Here is a 24,993-nt window from a genome sequence, read left to right as displayed (position 1 = left end):
TGTGTAACAATGCGATATGCTGAAGATGTTTTCTTTAGGCATAGTGATAACTGTGGAGCGAGTATATATATTTTATTCTTGAGAAACTGAGTTGGATGTTGATAATAGATGTAGTGGGGTGCCAGATATTGGAGAAATTATTTTGGCCACTCTACGTAGTTAAAAGGATATTTATTTAATGGCGTAACTCACAAATTAAGTAATAGGTAGGTCGCAGGGTCTGGGGAAGGTGTATCGCAGTCCAGCGGTGTTCTCCGGAGCTCTGCACAGTCCACCTTCACCGTTCAGCTTCCTGGCACAGAGAGCACACAGAGAGAGCGCTGGCCCATCCAGCTCTCGGGTCTCCAGGCGCCTCCCCTCGCCCCGCCTCGTAGGCGTGACAGTTGCCAGAGTCTCAATGGGGGTTGGAACTTCCAGATCCAAGCTGGAATGGCTACCCACTACAGATAGGTGTGCTGGTTATATTTTCCAACTTGACACAAACCAGAGTCATCTGAGAGGAGGAAACTTCAGTTGTGAACTTGTCTGCACAATCAGATTGTCCTGTGGAAGTGTCTGTGGGGGCATTTTCTTGATTAAAATGATGGATGTGGAAGGGCCCAGCTCATTGTGGACATGTGGGTATAAGAACTCAGGCTGAGCAAGCCACAAGGAGCAAGCCAGTGAGCAGCACCCCTCCATGGCTTCTGCTTCATATACTGCCTCCACGTTCCCATTTGAGTTCCTGCCTTGACTTGCTTCAGTGATGGACTGTAATTTAGACGTGTAAGCCAAATAAACTCTTTCCTTCCCCAGCTTGATTTTGGTCAGTGTTTTATCACAACAATGAAGGGCAAGCTAGGACAGTGAGCACAATGACAGATACATTAAGAAATGAGGGAAAAGGTACAGTTTGACTCCTTCATTAGGGTCATTGGTGTCTGTGACAGTAAGAAGGTTGGACTGGTAGTGTCTGTTGAACCAATCCAACAGATATTTTGTTAACTTTACAAATCGTATGAGAAATGACAATATATTGGAGTTAGCATCTTACACACTTCTCACACTGAGAGTTATTAGAAATAACTGATTTGTTTTGAGAAATTTACATAATCACGCCACTGGTTGAAGTGGCTCATGTTTGTCAACTCTGTTATGCTGAGTTAGTGGGGAGACATTTGCTGAGAGTGGATATCTCTATTTCAAAGTAAGATGTATTTTAATATGTTTTTTTCATTTACAAATCATAATTATTTACATTTATGAGGTACAGCTTGATGTTTTCCTTTTATTGTTTTAAGACAGTGCCTCACTTGTAGTCTTTAGTGGCTTTGAACTCACAGCCCTTTTGTGTGGTATTTCAGATATCCATCACCACGTCTGCCTCATGGTGGGCTGTTTTGATATATATTCACCATGCAGAATGGATTACTAAAGCTAAGCAACACATAAATGACCTAATTTACATATAATTTTTGATGCTGAAATAGTTGAAATTTACTCATTATTTTGTAAAAAACTACTTTTTATTGCTGCCTATACTCAGCCTGGCATGTATCCTCAAGAGCTAAGAAGGATTACTGGATGACATAGTACTCTTGATTTTTGCAGAATCTACAAATCATTTACCAAAAACACTCAGTGGAGAAAAGACTGCATTTTCAACACATGGTGCTGGGACAACCAGATATCTATGTGATATGAATGAAACAAGTCCTTATCTCTCATGTTACATAAAAATCAACTCCAAATGGACCAAGAACCTCAGTATAAGATTGAAAACCCTTAAATTGCTTGAGGAAGCATTAGGGAGTACCTTTTAAGACACTGGCATAGATAAAGGCGTCTGCTCAGGAAATAATGCCAACAGTTGACAGACAGGACCACTCTTACTTTTAAAATAGAAGTCATCAGGAGATCTGAGGGTAAAGTCTTGTTAGGGTTTGAGATTGCATTTTTTTCTGATAAACAGTTGAAGAGGACTTTCTAGTGTATGTGTTGGCATTTATAACACTTTTTTAAAAAAATAGTTATTCATGGCATTTGCTCATATATATTTTTTTCTTTTGAGTCAGTGGTTCTCAACCTTCCTAATGCTGTGACCCTTAATGACAGCTCCTCATGTTGTGGTGACCCTCAATCATAAAATTGTTTTTGTTGCTACTTCATAACTGTAATTTCGCCACTGTTACAAATTGTGATGTAGATATCCATGTTTTCTGATGGTCTTAGGTGATTCATTTGAGAGTTGCAACCCACGGGATGAGGACCACTGTAGTTGTCCGGATTCCAAGTGCATATTAGATGGTCATCTCTCATAATCTGTGTAGTTTGGTGGCCATTTCCCTTGATTCTGTAGGTTGTCTCTTCTTTGTTGCTTATCTTCCCTGTGTAGAAGCTGTGAAGTTTCATGTCCTCCCATCGGTTTATTTTACCTTTTGTTGACTCTTCTCTTCTGCTCACACCTCCTCCAAATTTATTGAGTCTACTTTTGTATGACTACATGGTATTGGGCAGGGGTCCAAATGAATTCTTTTGTGTGTGACTATTCAGTTTCTCCAACATCACTTATTGATGAGATTGTTTAATATGAAATCCTGGTACCTTTGTTAAAATCAATCAACTGAGAGAGGAATACCAAGTTACTTATAAAGGAAAATCTATTGAATAGCGGCAGACTTCTCATCAGAAATCCTAAAGGCTAAGAGAACTTCCAATTATGTATTTTATGTTCAGAAAGAAACTGTCAATCAAGATTCCTTTATCCCCAGAAAAGCTGTCCTTTGGAATCTGAGGGGAGATGGAGGCTTCCCAAGACAGCCACAAAGAGAAGTAGTGTATGAGCACTGGAATAGCAAAGCAGAAGCTATTTAAGGATCCCCAGACACAGAAGAAGGGAAATGTACATAATCATGAGAATTTGGAAGATAATGAACCTCATTAGAAAGAAAGAAATGTGTCAGAATTGGGGAAGTATCAAATAACAATCCAGTAAAACAGCAATCTTAAAAATGAAGGAGAGAAAAAGAAAAGGACACAGAGTTTTCAAAACAAAAAACACCAACAAAAGCCCATCAAAATACCAGGAACTATCACATACTTTTGATACTCTAAAGGTAAATGGCATTAAATTTCCAATTAAAAGACAAGGATGGGCTGATTTATTTGAAACAAACGACAGCAACAAGTGGTTCAGCTGTTTCCTGTGTGTATGAAACTCACGTCACTGAGGAAGGCATACATGGGTCAGGAATAAAACTGAAATGACACTCTAAGCAAATAAAATGTGAATGTGGGCGAGAGCAGCCATATTCTTATCTATAACAGAGCACATTTCAACCGAGGTTAGAAGAGATCATGTTGCTGTACGTTAGGAGAAGAAATAATCCATCAAGAAGTTATAATGACAAAAGTATAAATGTACCACACCTTTGATGCATCCAGATCTCAAACATTAATGGGCATATGGGGACAGATAAGTTCAAAAATAACAGTAGTGGGTGTGGTGGTTTCAGTAAGAATGACTCCCATAGGCCCATATATTTGAATGCTTAGTCATCAGGGAGTGACACTGTTTCAAAGGATTAGAAGGATTAGGTGGTGTGGCTTTGTTGGAGGAACTGTGTCCCTGGGGGTGGGCTGTGAGATTTTGAAAGCTCACACCAGGCCCAGTGCTTTTCTCTCCTCCTACTGATGGGGACACAGCTCTCAGCTACTGCCCCAGCACCTGCCTGCATGGTGCCATGCTCCCTGCCATAATAATGGGCTAAGCCTCGGGAGCTATAAGCAAGCCCCCTATTAAATGCTTCCTCTAATAATAGTTTCCTTGTCTCTTCACAGCAATAGAAAAGTGACTAAGACTGGGTAATTACTGAATTCTGTTCTTTATCCAATGATTACTAGGAATTTTACTTTTAATGAGTTAATATATTGTGTTGTTTTCTAGAAGCTTTCAATTTACAGTGTTCTTACATATTGGAGAAACTGGTTTTTTTTTTAAACATATAATTTTCTTCTTTTACCTACATGTTCATAAGAGGGATTGGACTATAATTTTCTCATTTTGTACTGGTTTGTGCAAAAAGCCATCTCAAAAAGTCAAGAGGAAAATTTCTTACCTTTTTTGTACTTTTATAAGAAGTTTATATAAAAAGAAAGGGTTGCTCTGAGCTCTACATTGTTAAATATTTTATGCTTGATTTGTCTTTACTGGCAGTGGGGTGGGACAGTATCTTACCATGAAGACAAAATTTTAATTTCTGTCTGTAGTACAATAATTCTCTTAATATCTGCTTTCTATTTTAAAGCAGTTCTGCCAGATGTATGTATTTTCCTGGTCATGTTCCCTTTAATGGCTTGTGTTATCATTAATACTGCTTTTTTCTTATGTGCTATTTTGTCAATAATAATAATAATGTAGGACACAAACTCTGATTAAATTGTGTTTGCTGTATATGTTCCACATCTCAAAAACGCCTCTCATTTTTGTTACAATTTAGTTGTGACAGCCCATAACTTATTTTTCTTTTGTTCTATTTAATGCGATCATGTCTGGCTTTTATATTTTATTTATTTCACCTTGGTTTTACTGCCATAGTTTGTGTTAATTTCTTATCGATTGCACCATGGTAGCTCTGATCTTCCAGAGCGGTGTCAGCAACAGAGAACAGGGTCTACAAGGGCTGTGTTTCAGGCCAGCTCATCATCTATGCAACACTTGACCTTTCCCAGTGTGCATCCTAAGCCACCCTAATGGTTTCTGCTCATGGAAAGACAAACCAAGAAGCGAATTAAGTGCGATTTCTTTGGTAGAGCTGAAGAAAGAGAGCAAGGGCCAGTCAGAGGTGCCCAGAGGTTCTTGAACACGCAGTGTTTATAGACTGAGAAGTCCTCTTCTCTGGGTCCTGCTGTTCTACAGACTCCACACCTTCCTTTCATATTTGTATGCTGCTCATACCTACGTCTACTCTACTGTTGGGCTACTGGGGGTAATTTGTGATACTAAGTTCATAATTTTGTGTCAGTCTCTTTCTTAGGTTATAACCCCATGGCTAAATAATTTTCTTCCAAGTGGTTGCAAATCATACTATAGTTCAAATTTAAAATTCAGATTCTCTCTCTCATACACACACACACACACACACACACACACACACACACACACACACACACACGCACACGCACACACATGTAATTTCAGATTCTGTTCATCAAAATTAGAGTTGACTATCATCTTGCTACATGGACACTATTTTAAGAAATGCTGTGGAAGATACAAAACTTTGAAAGATGTTAGTTACTAGAAAGTATTTTCTGTACTCACATACTTAGAGTTATGGCTTTATTCAGTTATTCTTCATATTGAGGTGAACGGTATACTTTTTGAATGTTTTAAGTGAAGAATTGGAAAGCTTTTTTCCCATGAAGTGTGGGTCACCTTCTTCCCCAGGAACTGTCTGTCTGTGGGGGCGGGGGGAGCTGAAGCAGGGAACGGGGTTGGATGGCTGTGGATACCATGGAGATAGCCCTCTGGGAAGGAGGTGACTTCAGTGAGACAGCTAACTCAACTTTATTCCAGAACACCTGGGGACAAACCCTAATTTGCATATAGTGTTATGTTCCTATCCTAAAGCTGGATTAGTGGCAGCATGGCCCTTCGAAAACAGCTAGAGCATGCTACTTAATTGCCATGTGGTCCACAGGGGAAGAACATTTGCAGGGAATTATGTCAAGGGTCATCCTTGAGGTAAGTCAGGCATCCGAGCCTAGAGACATCCTCCAAATAAGGACAGATAGAGAGCAGGAAGCCTCGCTGGGGAGGGAGTCCTTCATGTTGCCCAGCTCAGAGAAAGTTGCTAGGCCATAATAGACTGCAATCTCTGACCAGCAGGGCCTCCCAACAATGAAGGCTGGATAGTAAATATCTTAGGCTTTGCTTGTATGTGATTTTTGTTGTAATTACTCAACTTTGTCAATTTAGTGTGGGAACATCCACAGACACTACGAAGACTAAAGAACAGCTTCATTCCAACAGAGTTGTATTTCCAGATACAGGTGGTAAACTGAACTTGGCTGATAGACCCCATTTTGTTGATCGCTGTTCACAATAATAGTTTATTTATACAAGGAGTTAAAAAAATACCTCATATTAAGCATACACATACTTCTTCACAGAAAATTCAACTTAATTTCATTTTCTGTTTCTTCCAGAATGATAATTAGTTGTTTTAAAGTATGCTTATTTTCCATCTGGTCTTTTGCCTATTAGTGGTTTCATTGTTTTTTTTTAACCCACAGGTATCCTATATACTTATAACCTACATGTATTTGTATAACAAACCTAATATGTAATGAATTTACTTATAGATAAGAAGCTTGCTATATATAAGTTCAACAGAACTGCCGGAATTTGAACATTTTTTGGGGAGCCAATAGTCTGTCTTATATCCCTGTACAAATCATGAACTTGGAACTGCCAGAACACTGAGAATTTCTTTTCTTTTCTTTTTTTTTTTTTTGCATTTATGAAGTTTTTAAGCCTCCATGGTTTGGATGGGATAACATCCACAAAGAAGAATTTCAATGGAGACTTAAGCTATGAAAGCATAAAGTGCTATTATTTATGGCCAGTGCTGTACACCAGTTCCACCTGACAGAGTCATAAGCATCTCATTCTTACAGTTTGGCCAATAATGATCATTTCTGTTGCACAATGGTGCCAAAGCTCTCTGTCCTAGTGTCAAGAAATATGATTTCCAAACAAGTTTTTTATTTTATTTTTTTTATTTTTTTTGTAGCTCACTGATATTATCACACTAAATGTTCTTCTCCTGCAATAATCAGGCCCTTCAGTGACTTATTCAGCCTCAGTGTGACACTTGGAATCATTGCAATACAACAGGGAAGGCCAGCAAGCTTGCTTTCCATACAGAACACTCAGTCATTAAACATTTAAACACGTTAGTTGTTTCCTTCAGGTGGCCTTCTGAAGGTCATTTTCCACATGCCCTCTCAGGCAGCACAGAACCAACTTGTCCTGCTGGAGATCATTTTTGTTAGCTAATATTATTCCCTTCTTGGGTCTCTGAGGGAGTTGAAGATTAGTTAGTTATGGTTGAAGATTAGTTAGTTATAGTTGAAAATTAATTAGGATAGAAAGTGCATTAGATACATCTTGGATTTACCAAAATAGGATAGATAATGGAATTATTTTCTCTGATTTGTCAAATACCTGTTTAGGTATTTATTACTTGTATATATTGTATATAGTTATTGTACTTTTGTATATAGTTTTTCTTTTGTTAGTTATAACCTTTTGCTTTTTTTTCTTTTTATTAAAATAGAAAAGGGGAAATGTGGTGGTATTCTAATTGTACTGAAATGTGATTTTGATTGTATGTTAATAAATAAAGTTGCCCGGGGGTCAGAGCTATTAGAGCCATAGCAAGAGTGTAGTGGTGGTGGCACACGCCTTCAATCCCATAGATCTCTGTGTGTTCAGGGATACAGCCAGCATTGGAGACATATGCCTTTAAGACCTAGGAGGCTGTACATTCAGACAGTGATGAGGCCGTCACGTGTTTGGGTTTACAACCAATGAGAAGGCAGAACAACATACTATAAAAGAAACGAACAGACAGGATATAGCTCTCTTTTGGGAAGCTGGGACACCGCAGGCGGAAGGGTGAGATTTTAGCTCTGAGCTCTGACCTCTCGACTTTCTCTTTTACATTGTTTCTGTGTTTCTTATTTAATAAGACTGTTTATTACATCAACAGCCATCCCCATGAGAATCCTTTAGATCGCTCTAAACTCCTTTTCCAGACCATTACCACAAACTTGACTGAACATCTACAGCCCTCCATTTGAAGAGACAATGGAAATACTTAGATTTGTGCCAGAGAAGGAAAGAGTTTTTTTTTTTTTTTGTCTTGTCAGTTTTTCATTTGGATCCCCTTTTATTCAATAAGCATGTACTTAACATCAGACAAATACAAAGAACAGTGTTAGAGCCTGGGGTTGTGATAAGTACAATTAGCCATTTCCTTGGAGGAAGTCATAATCTGCTTGAAGCAAACATATGAACAGTATTGACAGGATTACATAAACTCGTGTCCGAGAAGTGGCAGGGCGCCATGCAACACATCTATGCTTGGGCTGGTCCAGTCTCTCTCAGTAGTTATTGACTCTGCTGTACAGCTGGGGAGGGCTGGCCACAACCCTGCATGTTTTCACTTTTCCAGTCTCTAACCTTTGTTGACCTTCAGTCCCACAAGACCCCCTATGCCCATGGAGGAAATGTCTCAATTTGGAGGAAACCCATTCGACTGGAGAGCCTCCCAGCAAGGAAGAACAAGGCAGGAGCCGCAGAAGGGCAAGGGAAAGTGAAAACCGCCTTCCTTTTCTATATAAGCAAAGTCCAATCCACAAGACACCAGGCCTGATACGTTAACGCACTGATCTGTAGGCTATGTGGTCACACACAGAAAGTAGCCCCATGTTTAGCAATAAGCATTTGGGAAATGAACCAGTCATAGCTGCATAAAATAGCAATGTTTAAGAAAGAACTTTATATTGGGTCCATACATATAAAGCACAAAATATTTCTGAGGGGAGGTACAGAGCAAAAAAAAAAATAAGTCCATAACTACATTACGGTTATAGGTAAAAATCCCTCCAAGTTGTTGAACTCTGCAGTTTCTACATTTCCTAAATGAAATGTTTTAGTCAGTGTTTGAAGAGATTTGGGGGTGCTGACGAATGGTCACTTTAAATGTCCTTTTCATAGTCACACTGAATTCTACTAAACAACAGAACTTCTTCATTGTTCTGCTGGTGGGTGTACTTTTCAAGTTTTAGTTTTTGTTACTTACTTTACTGATGCAGAGATATTGGAGTGAGTCCTCGTGTGTGTGTGTGTGTGTGTGTGTGTGTGTGTGTGTGTATAACCTGAGGAAAAAACACAATAGTTTCTCAAGAATGGGCGTGCATAGGGATTTGTTGTATTGTACATTGTGCACGACTTTAGGAAGTAATTGTATTTCTCCTGAATTCATTTCTGACTGCATAGCTCTCCAAGCGCATGAAAACTGGCTTTTGCTCAGCTCTCCCTGTGGATACTGGAGAATTTCTTCTCAGCTTCAGGTCATTTGATCAGTATCAGATACAACTTCATGGTGGTTTTATATTATACATAATGTATTTATGGGCATTTTTTCTATGAAGTATTTTTAATTTGTTTAGTCCATTTTTTCCTGCTGGATTCTCTGAGTTTGGCTTGATTATTTTTTTAAAGTTCTATATAAATTCTAACTAAACTTTCCATTGGCTGTGTGTTTTAAATACCTTTCCAGATTTGTGGTCTACTTTAAAAAAAAAACTCACTAGATCTTTTCATAAATAAACTTACTAAATTTAATACTATTTAGTAATAATTTCCTTTATACTTTAGTGTATCTGTATAGTATTTATATGTCTCTGACATTCAATTGTATTTTCTTCTGGAATATTTGCAACTTGTAATATTTAAAATTTGAGCCTTTCTGAGGTTTTTAACCTATCTGGATTTTTTCTTCTATATAACATGAGTTATATACAAATATATATAGAAGTTCCTAAGACTTCTAAAGAATCTGAGGTATAACCCACGTGCAAGCTTCTAAGCTGGCTTTCCATCATTTCATGGATAATGGCAGATGACACAAGGTTCTCTGATCCAATACAGGCCTTTGCTACTTACAGCAGTACCATCAGCCAGAAGCTAGAGTGTCAACATTCAGAACAGCTTCTTGGCCTCAGTTCACAGAGTGATGCAAGGCAGGTTGGAGAATTATCACACACACTTCAGGCTGCATATTGCAGAGGAACATTAATCTTAGGAGCCTCAAGTCCTTTATAACAGATAAGAATCATGTCTAACTCATATCCAAGGCTTTCTCTAGTTTTTATTATACTATAGTATGATTGGATCTCCTCTTTGGTCTAAGAGGGAGGTGCTGTATGTATCTTCCAAGCATGTCTGCTGTATAACCTTCCTTGAGATTGGAACAAAAGCAGCCAGGGATTCTGTTTACAAAACACACACAAATGCAAGAGTCCCATACAGAACTGTCTTCTAATAGGGGTTGACTTTCTTCCCACATGAATGACCAGTTGTCACATTCATGACTCAACACAGTTTCTCATTTCCCCAGATATCTAAAATGTAGACCTTAATGTAATCTGGTCTCCATGCATGGATCTATTTCTTTCTATGCTCCTTATTCTGTTAATTGATACCAAACTTCTATAATAATCTTATACTTTCATATCTACTAGAATATTTCTCTCTCCCACATCCAAACAAATACCCAGACTTTTCTCTATTCATGGATGGTCTACTTTTTTTTTTTTTAAAAAATCCTTTTACTCTTCCTTATTTGAAAGATAAGATGTATGTATATCAAAGTCCAATACTAAACAAGATTCTATCAACTCTGACCTCACTTTGGTTTATTCTGCTTCCTCATGAAGTTGGTTTAAAATTTCCTCTCGCAAGGTTTTTACACTTATCTTCAATGTCACTTCCCACCCAGGTGGACAGATGTGTGTTCACTGTACTCTGAGTATTCTCTTTAAAACCTGAAAATCTGGTTACCAGGGATGGCAGGTAGTGAGGGCCAAGCAGCATCTCTGGCTCCTGGGTGTCTCTGTGTGGCCCCTGTACACTTTCTCTGCTTCTCAGAACCTTTCTTGTCCCTTTGAAAAGCTTAGCTATGAATCTTAAAGTCTTTTACGTCTCTCACCTAAGATGTTTTTTTAGGAGTTTTGATTTCAGAGTGGTTTTTCGGATACCTAATCAATCATATGCCAGAAACAGAAGTCTTACATCCGTGCTTGGTTTTAAATCCTTTGATCTCACAGAATGTTACCTTGCATGCGATGATGTTCAAAAATATGTTTAATTAAATTGGTGAAGCTGCAGGGTTCTTCTGATGCTGTATCATTACCAAGGATTCAGGCCTTCATTTGGCATTGCCTTAACATTCTCCTCCTCTTGCAATCTTGCAGAGTTGTTAAATATTTCAAATCCACAGAAAATAGTGTAATTAAATCTTTTTAATTTCCACTGAGATCAAACAGATATTAATAGAGTGCCCACTTTTCTTTGTTCTATAGTTATATGTACTTAAAATAATGAGTGCTATTATTTTTGTGTATCTTAAATCTTTAATAAGGGAACTTCAAACTTGCTTCCCCCCAAAGCACGTTGGAAGATTTTATCTGTATTTATACATTAAATTAGAATCTAATGATTCTACATCTTTTATAGTTATATTACATATTTTAGTTCGCTTCCTAGTATTCCATCAGTTTCCCGTCACTGAGATTACATACCCACGAATAACATTTCAATGGAGATATGTATTTTGGCTCACCATTTGAGAGGTGTTAGTCCAGGAGGAAGAACATCAGGGCAGGGAGCATGTGGTGGACAGGGAGGCAGGGAAAGTGAGTGAGTGAAGGACAGGGAACAAGACAGAGCCTGGAGAAGCACACCCCAGTGACGTCTGTCCTCTCACTAGCCCCACCACCTTGAGTTTCCACACCCTCAGCAGACCACTCAGCTGTGGTTCCACCAGAGGACTCACTAATTTATTAGGTTTGTACCATCATGGTCCAGGTACCTGAACACTGCTGTAGTAGAGACCAGGTCTCCAGCACAGGAGTCTATGGTGAGCATGCCATTCTGAACTGTAACGAACGTAGAATTCTACAATAAACTTCCACACACATCCTCTTGAGCATACGTTTGATATTTTTTCAATTAGATGCCCAGCACTAAAAGTGTTACATAAATTTTGTATTTAGCCTTATTAGGAATATTCAATTATTATATCTAATATATATGACCATGATGACATTGATCATCATAGAACATAAAATATTTTACCATTTTGTCTTGTGTAATATTTATAATTTGTGAAAGGTACTCAGTATAGATATGGGTGAGACCTGTGGTGCATATGTGCTATTTAAGATCTCTTGTCTATAACTCAGATGACTATAAAATCTATGCTATTAAATAACTAAGAGTTAGTGGCTCGGAAACTTATCACCCAATTTTGTCTCCTGTAGGTATTTATGAGCCTCCATTTCTTGTACTACTGCAGTGAACCAACCTTGGATGTGAAAATCGCCTTTTGCCAGGTGTGTGTTCCTCACAGGTAAAACAAGGTACAGTACACCCTGTGTGTTTCACTTCTGCTGTTCCGTTTTCGCGTGTACCACACCAAGGCTGTTCTTTATGTAACACTACAAGTGCTTGGAAAGCGCAGTGAATACTTAGATCCCCCACCCCTTTTCTAGTTTACTTAGGTAAGCTTAGAAATGAAGAAACTTTCTGAACGGGTTTATCGCTAGTCAATCTGTAAAGTGATTTCCAGTCAGATTTCAGCTTCATTTAAATTTTTCAGTATTTCTGTCCAAATCCTTGGACTGTGGCATTGATAGTCAAAGCACCAGGAACAAGCCGTGCTCTTCACTTTCCGAAGGGCTGTGGAGTCCCCAATGCAGCATCTCTAATGACTACCTGTTGACACCCACAAGTGACATGCAGTTTGTTTTTACAGTAGTTAGAAAACAAAACAGCACAACAACAACAGCTGTGTTGTCAGTGGCCCATAAAGGAGGAACACGAAGGTAGCCACATGGTTGGTGTTTGTGAAAAGCCAGTAAATCTGAGCCCTTGTATTCATACCAACACTGTCACTAAGAAAACAGTATTTAGCCAGGCAGTGTGGCGCATGCCTTTAATCCCAGCACTTGGGAGGCAGAGGCAGGTGGATCTCTGTGAGTTCGAGGCTAGCCTGGTCTACAGAGTGAGATCCAGGACAGGCACCAAAGCTACACAGAGAAACGCTGTCTCGAAAAGCCAACCAACCAACCAACCAACCAAACAAACAAACAAACAAACAAACATGAAACAGTACTCAGGGCCCCTGTACACACTGTTGGTGTGCATAGAACTGTCCTAGCCTAAAGCAGCCGTCTGGGTTTCGTTGTCATCCTCCCCTTTACTCTTGAGGATTGCTCAAGGTCTGGAGGGGAAATGTACGCTACCCATATTCCCAGGCAAAGCAGAAGCTTTGTGTCTCTGTGTGCTGCTTGCCGCTTCTCACTGAGCTGGGCTGTGAACTGAGTGGCATGCACCCACTGAAAGCAGGTTTAAGAGGAGACTGCCTCCTCTATTATTTTATACAATTCTCTTCACTTCAAAGGGAACAATGTTTTGGTTTTACTTAGTTTCAATGGCACTCACTCTCTCTGAACGTGAGTAGGATTCCTTGTGCAAAGTAAAGTTCTGACCCGTGTTCTAAGACATTCTGTTTGGCCTCACCTTGTTTATGTCCAACTGTATGGGGCTTGAGGCTCAAGCCTGTAGATGGCATCTCATCTCTAGCAAGAGCTCTGAATGCATAGAGTGTAGTTGGAAATGCCGAGGTACCATTTAGTAGTCGCTTGCTTGCCAGCATGACTGAGTTCCTCAGCATTTCTGTGCCTCAGTTTGATGATTTGTAAAAGGGGGAAATAAACAACATCCATTTCTGGGAGTTGTTATAGGAATTCAGTGAACTTGTCCTTGCAAAGTGTTGAAAACACTGCTGGAATGTCCCTGAGTTTCTGTTTTCTCCAGGTGCTCACGTCGTCCTTGAGTTCTCACTGTGAGGGTGACCTTGCAAACTCACGTAGTTGTGTTTCTAAGCCAGACCTCCCCTTACAACCAGACTCCTGCACACAACTGCTCGGTTCTGCATCACCAATCAGATGTCCAGAAAGCATACCAAACTATACCGATTTAAATCCAACCCTAGTTACTGTGGTGGTGCATGGTGCACACCTGTAACCTCCAGCACTGGGGAGGCTGAAGCAGGGGGATCATGAGTTCAAGGTCAGCCTGAGCTACATAAGGAACTTTCCTCAGAGACAACAAGACACCCAGTCTTTCTTACATTATTCCTGTCCCCATTGTCTTTGTAACAATTCAGGAAGTTCTGACTCTGTCGATCCAGTTAGAACCGAACTATGGAGTCATTATGAGCCAACCCTCACATCCAACCTGTTGGCACACTCTGCTGGACTGAGCTCCACATGTCCCTGAACTGTCACTCGCTCTTACCATCTCTCTGCTACCACTTTGACCCAAAGCCACCCTCTCTCTTGTCTCAATTACTATAAGAGCATCTGCCTTTGGCAGGTCCTAAATGGTTTATCCTCAAAACACTTGTGAGAGTGGCCTTTGAGTTATATTACCAGAAACAAAACAAAGCATGCCACAAATCTTTCAATGACTTTGAATCTCATGGGATAGAGCCCTGAACACTCATTCTAAAGCCTTTATTTTCTGGCACCCTAAAACTGTTCCCTTGAGATTCTCCACTGCCCATCCAGTTTCTCTGCCTTTCTTTCCCCTCCCCCACACCTACTTTATTTGACTCACTAAGTGCATGGCTGGTATGGTAGGTTGCTTCTCTCTTCTCATCAGGACAGGCTTTTTGTACTTGGCCAGAAACATTTTTGAGTGTCTTGTTGGAACCAGTCCACACAGGTTCACTGAGATAACTGTGCACGTCCCTTCTAATTCTGTACTCGGTGATGTCAGTTTGGCAGCCCAAGACGTCTTAATGGGAGTTTTACATGAGAGTGAGCCAATACAAGGAAGTCTCCTTCCTTCTTCTACCCACTGGTCCCATCGATTTTGAGTACACCTTGGATTTTTGGCTCTTGTTCACCGGTGGGTTGCAGCACTCACATGGACTCCCCCAAATACGTGCTCTGTGTAAAAACAAATCAATGTTGTGACTGTCTATTCTATTGCAGCCATCATCTTCCTTGGGTGGAAAAACAAGCAGGCTTGAGTTTCTGTGGCCCACAGGAGACCAGTGTACATTGTCCACAACCCTGTCAGAGAATTAGACACCAGCAGGAGACTGCCCGTGTACACAAAGCGTTTTATTGACTCCTAGTGTAGAAATGTACTTTGCTAATATTATGTATCTCTCTTTTATCCCTACATCTCTGCCTCTCCTCTACTTCTCTAGTAAAATGAAGAACACAGTGTCTTTATTTTTAGAGGCAGAGTTATCAGGAGGGTTTACCTTCATACTTTCTCTGGGAACTTCTTTCCCAGGGCGTCTCACAGGCCTCTTCTGTTCCTGCCACCAGCTGACTACGGTCGCATCTGAATTTCTGCTCCTATATAAACTCAAAGATCTTAGATAACTTTAATTAGTAATCAAATGTGCCTACCATCTACGCCTCTTGACCTTAGCCTGTAGGTTATCATCACTCCATATTTTCAGTCTTTGAAATGTTTATAAGAAATCATAGAAAACAAAAATTTATAGATGCTAAATATCAACAAAAATATGTACATATTTATCATTGTTTTAACTAAAAATTTTATGGAATCATTTGAATAACATGAGACTTACTGACTTTCTAATAATACCTTTTATTAACAAATACATTATTTATTATAAATAATAGATTAATATTGGTTGTTATGTTACTTGTTGTTTAAGGCATTGCTACCAGGAGAGCTGTTATCATAATTGGTAGAAATTTTTCTATGTGATGGAAGACATGAAACAAACAACTCCTACTTTCCCAATGAAAATGATAAGATATACCTGGGGAATATGAAGGGCCCAGTGTCTTAACCCCTCCTGAAAGGCAGGATGGCTGCCTTGGCACCGGTCTCAGCTGGGCAGACACACAGAGCGTTGCGTTTCTCTTGTGAATAAAAGAAATCCAGACAAGTGCTGCTTTTGTAGCTTGTTTCTAGAGCTCTCATTTCTAGAGAAGTAAAGGAGAGGCAGAGCTGTAGGGATGACAAAAAAGTTCATTTCTATACTAGGAGTCCATAAAACGCTTTGTGTACACGGGTGTCTAATTCTCAGACAGGGCTGTGGACAATGAGCACTGGTCTCCTGTGGGCCACCGTCTAAGCAAGCAACCTTGGGTCCACAAGGAAATTTGAGCTTCACACATTGTTCCTTTGCACTAAGATGAGAGTTACTAGAAACAAAATTAACACAAAATTTAAAAAGTAATTATTGATTGCCATGAGGAGAAGAAACGGCCTTTTCATAAATATTTAAAATGTGCATGCTGCATGCAGCAGAACTAGAGATGTGGGTCGCACAGGGCAGTGGCATCATGATTCACACAACGGATGAGTCAGGACTCGAACCACCAACTTACCCACAGTGATGAGGAGGAGCTGGAACCTCCCCTCCCACCTGCTGGCATCTGCAGTGCTTGTCACCTCAGGGGGGGTGCTAGCCTCAGGTGTACAGGGCTAGCCTTGTCCCACAGGGGTCCTGCAGGGAGGACAAGGCCAGCACATCTCAACCTTGATTCTAAAGCTCAATTTATTTTAATCCAGCAAATGTTCAATACATAGTTTTGAGCTCTTGAAAGTAGAAAGAAAGACAGCGGAGAAACGCTGTCTCCGGAGTAGAAATTGCATGCTTGTCTGTGAAACCTAATTCCTCAGCATCCTCGTCTCTTGGAAGAGTGTGCGTCTAGCCTTGATCATGCTCTGGCTGCTTTACTAATCACAGTGATTCTTAATCTAACATCTAATAGTTGTTAACTCTCTGAAGGTATACTGATACTGAAATTGCTTATGAAAAATTTTAAAGGATTTCCTGATTTGAAGAGAGCCCTGACTTTCAAGAATTAAAATTAGTTAACTGGGCCTGCAGGGATAGCTTAGGGCGTAAGTCAGTCAGTCACAAGTGTGGGGACCCAAGTTCAGTCATCAGAACCCACATAAGCCAGGCACAGTGGCCTGTGCTTAGAGTCTGGTCTGTGGCCATGTGAGAGGAGGAGAGGATGGATCCTGAAAACCTCTAATCACTAGCCTAGCCTGACTCAGGGAGGTCCCAGGCCAGTGAGTGACTTAGTCAATAGTGTGTACACATACCCACGCACAGTGCACGCCATATACAAGCCCACCCTATGTGCAAGTTAATCAACAAGTCACAAGTTTAAGTGGACTTAGAAATTAAGGAACAGGTCTAAGAAATTAAGGGAGCTGAGTTTGTCTTTCTTTTGGCTGTACCACAGACACGCTTATGCTTTATGTCAAAGGGATATTGATGAATTTGCTGGTTGATATTGATTTCATCCTTTATTCAACACACCTTATAGATATTTTAATTAGCTTGGTTTACTCATTCTGCCTTATAGGTATACAGCTTCATTTTATAGTCCATAAATATAAACAATTGTAATCTTTGAATGTCCAATATAAAAAAAATGAAAAAAATGACTACAATTTTTTTCTTCATTTTGTCTGTATAACCCTAGTTATTTTCAGAAGTTGGAGCCAATTTATGTTTAATTTGAAGTTTGAGGGCTTAACAATTATACAAACCCTAATATACACATTTTTATTATCTATTTTGAAGGCTGATTTTTATTTGAGAGAGCTAGAGAGACAGAGACAGAATATAAATGAGGGAATTATCACACACATCACTCAGAGCATCCATTCATTTTCTCCGAAGCAGCCATTATGACTGTTTAATAATTTCAATTGGCATGCAGTATTTTGATTGGGAACCAAATTAACACAAAATTTAGATAACAATTATTGATTGCCATGAGGAGAAGAAAAGGTTTTTACATAAATGTTTAAAATATGTGTGTTACATGCACCAGAACTAGAGACATGAGGGTCACAAAAGGCAGTGTCAAAATCATACCACTAAGAACACCAGATGCCAGACATGTAGCTGTAAGATCTCATAGGTCTGGACAATCTTTTGTTGGGCTGACTCTTTTCATACCTATAATTCTCCTTGGTAACTTTCCAATGGTGTCTAGTATCTCCAATATCTTAGAGTCTCTTTGCAGCTTAATCTTAACTTTCACAGCTTAATAAAATGGCACCTCAAAGCTTTGTTTCAGGGACTATGCCCCTGCCTCACATTGTCTGGCCCCAGTGGCTTTCTGGAACATGTACTCAAGCCTCCCTGACTCTGTAACTGTTGCACCTTTGCATGCCTGCAAACCATCACTGTGCGGGTCATCCTGCCAAGTTCTGCTGCCAGCTTGAGATGTAGTGGGCCCTCTTTTTACTGTGACATTTGCATACTCTGGTACCTGGATTTGGGAAAGTGCACCCCTAGGAAGTTATTTCCCAACAGGAAATCTTCAGCCACATTCTCAGTTCAGACTCTCTTGTCTCAAACAGTTTTGCATTTTTGTATGTTGGAGCCTTGGACAGGTGGAATCATTCCTCTGAGACATCTTTCCTAGTTTCCCCGGATGAGCACATGCTTTCTCTGTAATAATTACAGCTGCTCTCTTCACATCGGCTTTGTCTGTGCTTTGCTCACCCTGCTTTGCTCATCAAACTGTACAATTTCCATATCGTTCGGTCATCCACCATAGAACCGGCAGAGAGAAATAAGCAGTCACCATGCTGCAGCCAGGGTTATGCTCTCCTGGAATTTCCTCCATTAATTTATTTTGATTCGAGTTTTGCTCAGATTTGCAGAGCATGGTCAGAACACAGGACAAGCAGCCTTTAGCTAGTTCTGAATAGCATCCTTGTTTCCCCTTGAGGCCTCATGAAACACTCTCCCTGCCCACATTTCTCCCAGCATTCCGGCCTCCCACCCAAACAATCCACTAAGCTCATGGCTTAGGGAGATGTGGGCCATCATGGCATGGCAAGCTCAGCCTATAGCTCAGCAGGTGGCCATGTCACAATGTGTCCAGAGTCAACAAGAAGTTCCTTCTCATGTAGCTTTCCTTCTTCTTTCTCATTTGTTCAGAACCCCAGTCCATGTGATGGTTCCCCTCATATTCAGGGTGGGTCTTCCCTCTTCTGCTAAGCTTGTGGAAGTATCCTTAAAGACACATCCAGAGGTGTGGTTCTTAAGTATCAGATCTAGTAAAGTGGACAATGAAGAGATGAAACGTTGCAAAACATTACTTCCTTTGCTATTTTATTTTTCATATTTTTATAAACTTCATAAAAAGTTTCAGATGACTTTTTACCATTTAGGAAGAGAAATTTTTTACTTAAGCTTCTCATTTTATTGGGTTCCTACTGCTGTCTATTTAACGGAATATGGCTCTGACTTTCTTTATATATAATTCAATCATTTTTAATTTTGTATTAATAACCTAAAAAACACAGCATTCATGCTTTTGTTTGCCTGGCTGTAGGGGATAAGATATTAAACAAAGGCCAGGTGGACAGTATAACAACATGACACATATTGTCTGATGAAATAACTCATTGCTGTGTATGCTGTCATGGCAACTGTCTTCCTGCATTTATGAATGAGGCTTGTATCGCTTTATGATATTTTTTCTTGTGTCTACATGAAAAGATAGCTATAGCAAATTTAGTGCTCCACTTCTGTTCTATACCCTGAAATATTTTTTTCTAAAACAAAACAAAAACCTATAAAACAGTTATAATAGACGCTGCTGTGCTGCCCAAGATTAACTGACAAGTTAAAAGATTCAGTTTCGGAACTGTGAAGGCTTTTGTATTGGTTCATTTTGAAAATGTGCTTGGTTTACTTAAACACAAAAAGGTCAGATTTTAGCGTCTTTTGGAATGAGCTTAACTTGATTGTAAATGCAGCTTGGTATTGTAAGTTTAATTATGATTGAAGCTTCAATCATACGGAATAAAGTCATGGCTTGCATATTTTTTATAGTTGTTCTGTCTGTCCATGGTTTCAGTGCATGGCTCATCTGTAATCATGCTCCATAAGAGACATGTAAAATGCAGAGTCTGTTTTAGTCTACATTGTGTTCCTCTGTAATTAGTTTTTTGCTTTAGATGCACTATTTTAATGCTTATTATCCTCATGACAGGAGGTATTGGAAATAGAAATGAAGTTATAGTCTTTGTTTTACTGAAAAATGGGGACATGACCAGGAGTGGCTACATTTTTTAAGTAGGTCAAGCATGCCCACCAGCACTTTGGTTCCAAGTTCTAGATCCAGCAGATGCCAGTCTATATTTTGGGGAGTTCGTGTTCTCTAAAACACAAATGTTTATTTGATTATATATTGCTAACACACTCATAAAAGGCCAAAGCACCTTGGCACCTATAGGACTACTTATTGTTGATTTTCAGGACTGCATATTGAATTCCGGAACATGCGTGTGCTAGGCCAGTGTGTCTCATCACTGAGCTATGTCCCCAGCTCTGAAACACACTCAGAAGGTGGCAGAAGACTCAGGGTATGGTGGCACACCACTGTAATTCCAGCTACTTGGGAAGTTGAAGCTGGAAGATGACAACTTTGAAGCTATCCTGGGTTACATACTGAGTTCACTGCCACCTTGTGTAATTCAGCAAGATTCTTGTCTGAGAATTTAAAGAAGATGCACACACCAAGATCTTTAGGCCCAGAAAACTACTAACTGAGACATCCATTGCATCTTTTCATGGCCATGCAGGTGTGGGAATGAAAATAGCAAATAGATTTACATGGGACTCAACATAATGTTGTGTGCTGTACATGTGGAAACAGATTCAGGTTCCAGAATGTAGCACAGAGAAACTCTAAACGTTCCTGACCAAAAACATAGAGACCGACTTCAGAGAAATGTCAGTAAACCACAGATTAACTCACTAGAAACACATTTCCCAACACACTTTACTGTTCTCGCCTTTCGCTCTCACACAGGGCCAGTTTTAGCTTTTCTTAATAAGTGGTTGCTGTTTATTGTCCTGGACATTCTTCTTGTTCTGATGATATAATACCAGCTACTGTTTCCTATTCATACTATCACAGACAAGGTGGGGATGTGTGAAGTGAGAGGTATAGAACTCGGTGTTCTAGCTTAATGGGCAATGCCATTGAAACCAGCACTCCGTGTTTGAGCCTCTATGCAGCAATTAAATGGTCAGCACCATGAGTCAGGAGCATTGTGTTCTTAGTGCCCGTGTGGCACGACTCAAGACCAAAATAAACATTGGTTCCATTAAAAAAAAATAGGGTGCAGTAATAACGGACCCTAAATCTCTAGAACTTATCAGTGTATTTCCTATGGAATAGATTTCATGTGCATGAAATCTTAAATGTTTATTTCCTATGGTGTGGATTCCATACGCATGTTGGGAAGGGCTCTTATCTTTCCAGGACTCAGGAATTTACATTCCTGCTATTCTGTGCTGTAGCAGCTGAGATCCCACAGAGAGAAAAAAGAAGAACAGACAAGGAGCATCACTGTACATTTTAAAAATTACATTTTGTTTACACACTCTGTGTGTGTGTGTGAGAGAGAGAGAGTATGCGTGCTCATTCATACATATGCCACAGTGTGCATGTGGAGGTCAGAGGACAATGTTTGGCAGTTACTTGTCTCTGTTCACAGTGTGGTTCTCAGGGATTAAACTCAGATCGTTAGGTTGGTCGCGAGTGTCCCTACCCACTGATCCATCTTGCCAGCTTCCTAAGGTGCATCATTTTAAAACTGCTTCTGCAGTTAGCTGACACTTGGCTTTCTTCCTAGGTCAGCATTAACATGGTCCAGGCACAAACTACAAATGAAGCTGGGAAGTACAGTGTGGCACACATGCAGGCTGGCAGAACACCAGCTATATCATACATGGAAATGAAATTTGTTTCTTGACTCTTTCCAGCCCTGCTGTCTAGACTTTACACTTTAGACTTCTAACATGGTGTATTTGGCTTTATGAATGCCTTAAGAGTTGGATGGACTTTGTTTAAAACAGTCTAAGTATAGCTTTAAACGTTATACAACTTCTCTATCACAGTTATTATAAATGTGTAATAGTTAAGAAGTTCACACAGATTGTCTCGTGTAAATGCCCCACTGATGAAGAGCAGACTATTTCTTTCCCTCTGTGTCTAAAAAAACTGAGACTGGGGTTAAAATGACATCACCCAAAGTCTCACAGTGGAATTCTGAAATAAGCTGTCATTATTGTTTCATTTGCTCTTTTGGGGGCCTGCCACCCAGCTCCCAAATAAACCAGACATCGAGACTTATACTTAATTATAAATGCTCAGCCTTAGCTTGGCTTGCTTCTAGCCAGCTTTTCTTAACTTAAGTTATCCCATCTATCTTTTGCCTCTGGGCTTATACCTTTCTCTTGCTTGGGTATATCTTTCGCTTTTACTCCATGACTGGCTGGGAGGCTGGGTGGCTGGCCCCTGATGTCCTCCTCCTTCTCTGGCTCCTTCTTCTCTTTTCCTCCCAGATTTCTCCTTCTATTTATTCTCTCTGTCTGCAAGCCCCTCCTATCCTTTTTCCTACTTTGCTATTGGCCATTCAGTTCTTTATTAGACCATCAGGTGTTTTAGACAGGCAGAGTAACACAGCTTAACACAAACATAAACATAAACAAAAGTCACACACCTAAAAATAATATTCTTCAACAGGCTGTCTTTATGCAGAGCTCTGATATTACTCTTTTTTTGTTTTTGTTTTTTTGTTTTTTGAGACAGTGTTTCTCTGTGTAGCTTTGTGTCTTTTCTGGAACTCACTTGGTAGCCCAGGCTGGCCTCGAACTCACAGAGATCCACCTGGCTCTGCCTCCGGAGTGCTGGGATTAGAGGCATGGGGTATTACTCTTTGTGGAAGTTGTCTGTCTAGAATTTCTCCCTCGTAACATGAGAATACTAATTCTTACATTAAGTGATCTACAAGTCAGTCAGCACAGTTCCTGAACCAATGCTAACCCACTGCTCAGAAAGTTCCACATGGACTTGTTTTCCTCCTTTGTACACAAAGAGGCTGAGCAGGCAGAGGCCACCCTGCACTATCGTTGATGACTTCAAATGCCTTTTCATACTGCAGAAATCAATGACTAAATGGAAGTTTAGTGTTAACTGTTTTGCTCCACTGTTAATTTGTCATAACCTGTTGATTCCACAGAGTAACATCTCTGGGCCAACTAGCGCTCAAACGAAATGGATTCCAGAATGGAACCCTCCTTAAAGAGCCACACATCAAGAAACAATGGCAAGATGTGGCCCTGACAGACGAAAGCCTACTGACATTTTACTGAGTATTGTCACCTCAGATCTCTCCCTTTAAAACTCGTAGATAAATGATTTGATTCAGATGTAAAACGGAGTGAGTGTGTGCCTCCTTGCCCCAAGAATGGCATGGTTAGTGCTGTTAGCTTCTGTGATGACCTGGTGGTGGCAGCATGGAAGAGTTCCATCTGTCAGCATATCTTATAAGATAAACTGCTGATCACATCTGTGTCAAAAGTGGAACCATGGCATTGGGCAGATAATTTTAATTACAAATGATAACATCAAAAGAATTGTCTATAAAATAGCTAATCCACTTAAAGTGACTCCACCTGGCTTTTCTGCTGAGTCAGGGATTGGATGTCTACAGGGATTTTAATAGAGTATAGCACACAGGATGTGCTCAATAAATATTTTATAGTGAATAGAACCAAGCCCTTTACATTTCATGATGGCTTCTTCATGATGGCTTTGGAAAAGTCAGCTTTCCGTTACTAACACAAGATTGGGTTCAGCTTGGATCTTGTTTAATGGGCAGCACTTTTAGAGTCCAGATGGAGAGAAGTGCTAGAGTTTGTAGTGGAAGACCTGTTGGCTGCTGTTTCTTTGGGTTTTCTAAGGGGCTGTCCTTTAGCTCACCTCGTTCTTAGAAAAGCACTTCTCTATTGTAAGTTACTTTTTAGCTGAACTATTCCAGTTTGTAAAAATGATCTCGAACTGGGTGAGTCTAATTCACATACCCATGAATTACTAGTTCTGAAACTGAGAGTCAGTTGATTCGTGGCTCTGGGAACCTCCTTTATTTGTTTTGAGTGTAAACTTTAAACGTATTTGATACAATGAAGAGTGTACCTATAGTAGGAAATCAATAATGCTACTCTGCCTGTATCCCCTGGCCCCTAGTAGAGTTCATATCAAGTAAGAAATATGAAACATAATTCTGTGTCCCTGGTAAAAAGTTCTTGAATTTGCTGACTGCTGTTTGATTCCAGGCTTATTATGTAAAGACTTTGGACATATTCTCCCTGAAGTTAAGCACTAGAGAAATACTGTTGTTCTTCTAACTTATTCTGATAGATTTGTTAGATGAATAAATCAAGACGTGCCACTTGCTGCGACTCTGTCTTGGTCGCCATTAGTTTCTCCTTTGGCTTTCTAGAGAGTGACATTACGTTTTGGCTCAAGGTGGTGGGCATTCATAACTTAAGTCTGCTGGTATACCTGTCACTGTTCAGCCTGCTGCATCTGTCATTAGTGCTTAACACTGGATTTAATGCTTTCATTGTTCGTTCCTCTAGCCTCTATGGTGAGCTGCACAAATCCTTTATGGAACCACATAGCACATAAATAATAAATGAATGAAAGAATAAAGGTGTGCTCAAGGTTTCCCAGATATAAGTGCAGAACTGACCCTGGCTCAGTGTTATTTTCAGCTCTATTATTAAAGGAAAAAAAAACCTGATAAGCTCCACCTGTCAAGGTTCTTAACCCCAGTGTTCCTTGCTCAGGAGCTGTTAGCAGTAGCACAGGACAGTCTTTTTCAGGGAGATCAAGCAGGGAATGTTCCCGAAGTACAGGTGATTATAAGTGAGCTGACCACAGTCAAAGCTTTGAGTGTCAGCAACTTATGTGGTGTTGGTGGCACCCAAACACATGGTGTGCCTCTGGTTAGAAAGACAGGAGCAAAGGAACACAAAGCCCACATTTGAAAGAACTGATCAGTCAAATGATAGACAGGGAAAGGCACCAACAATTCTTGAAGGTGAGTCTCAGCACAAATCCCCAGGAGTGCTGGCCGCAGAGGGCACACAGGCTAAGCTTCATTTGGTGTCTTTAACAGCCTGAGGACTTCCCCTAAACTGTAGGGACCTGATTCAGGTCAAACCGAGATGTTTGGTTTTAGGCCCGAAAGGAATTTTAGGACTAGTTTGTATTTAAAAAAAAAAAAAAAAAGATACTTTTCTACAATCATGAGAG

At 40.0% G+C, this 24,993-nt stretch overlaps 1 protein-coding gene across 10 annotated transcripts in view; it reads left to right on the top strand.

The window, feature by feature from the left end:
• Mapk10 (mitogen-activated protein kinase 10) overlaps positions 1 to 24,993 on the top strand; it is a 288,581-nt gene that overhangs the window by 132,036 nt on the left and 131,552 nt on the right. For 7 of the 10 annotated variants that reach the window (XM_006975410.4, XM_006975412.4, XM_076546805.1 and 4 more), the window contains one exon: positions 12,097 to 12,168. In XM_006975410.4, coding sequence (XP_006975472.1) covers positions 12,103 to 12,168 — 66 coding nt within the window. In that variant the 5' untranslated portion in view covers positions 12,097 to 12,102. Of the gene's footprint in view, positions 1 to 12,096; positions 12,196 to 24,993 lie in introns of all 10 variants that reach the window. The other 3 variants (XM_076546802.1, XM_015994305.3, XM_076546804.1) reach the window with 1 other exon arrangement.

Source organism: Peromyscus maniculatus, chromosome 10 (genome assembly GCF_049852395.1).
Source record: "Peromyscus maniculatus bairdii isolate BWxNUB_F1_BW_parent chromosome 10, HU_Pman_BW_mat_3.1, whole genome shotgun sequence".
Lineage (NCBI taxonomy): Eukaryota > Metazoa > Chordata > Mammalia > Rodentia > Cricetidae > Peromyscus > Peromyscus maniculatus.
This window is presented reverse-complemented; position numbering and strand designations above follow the sequence as displayed.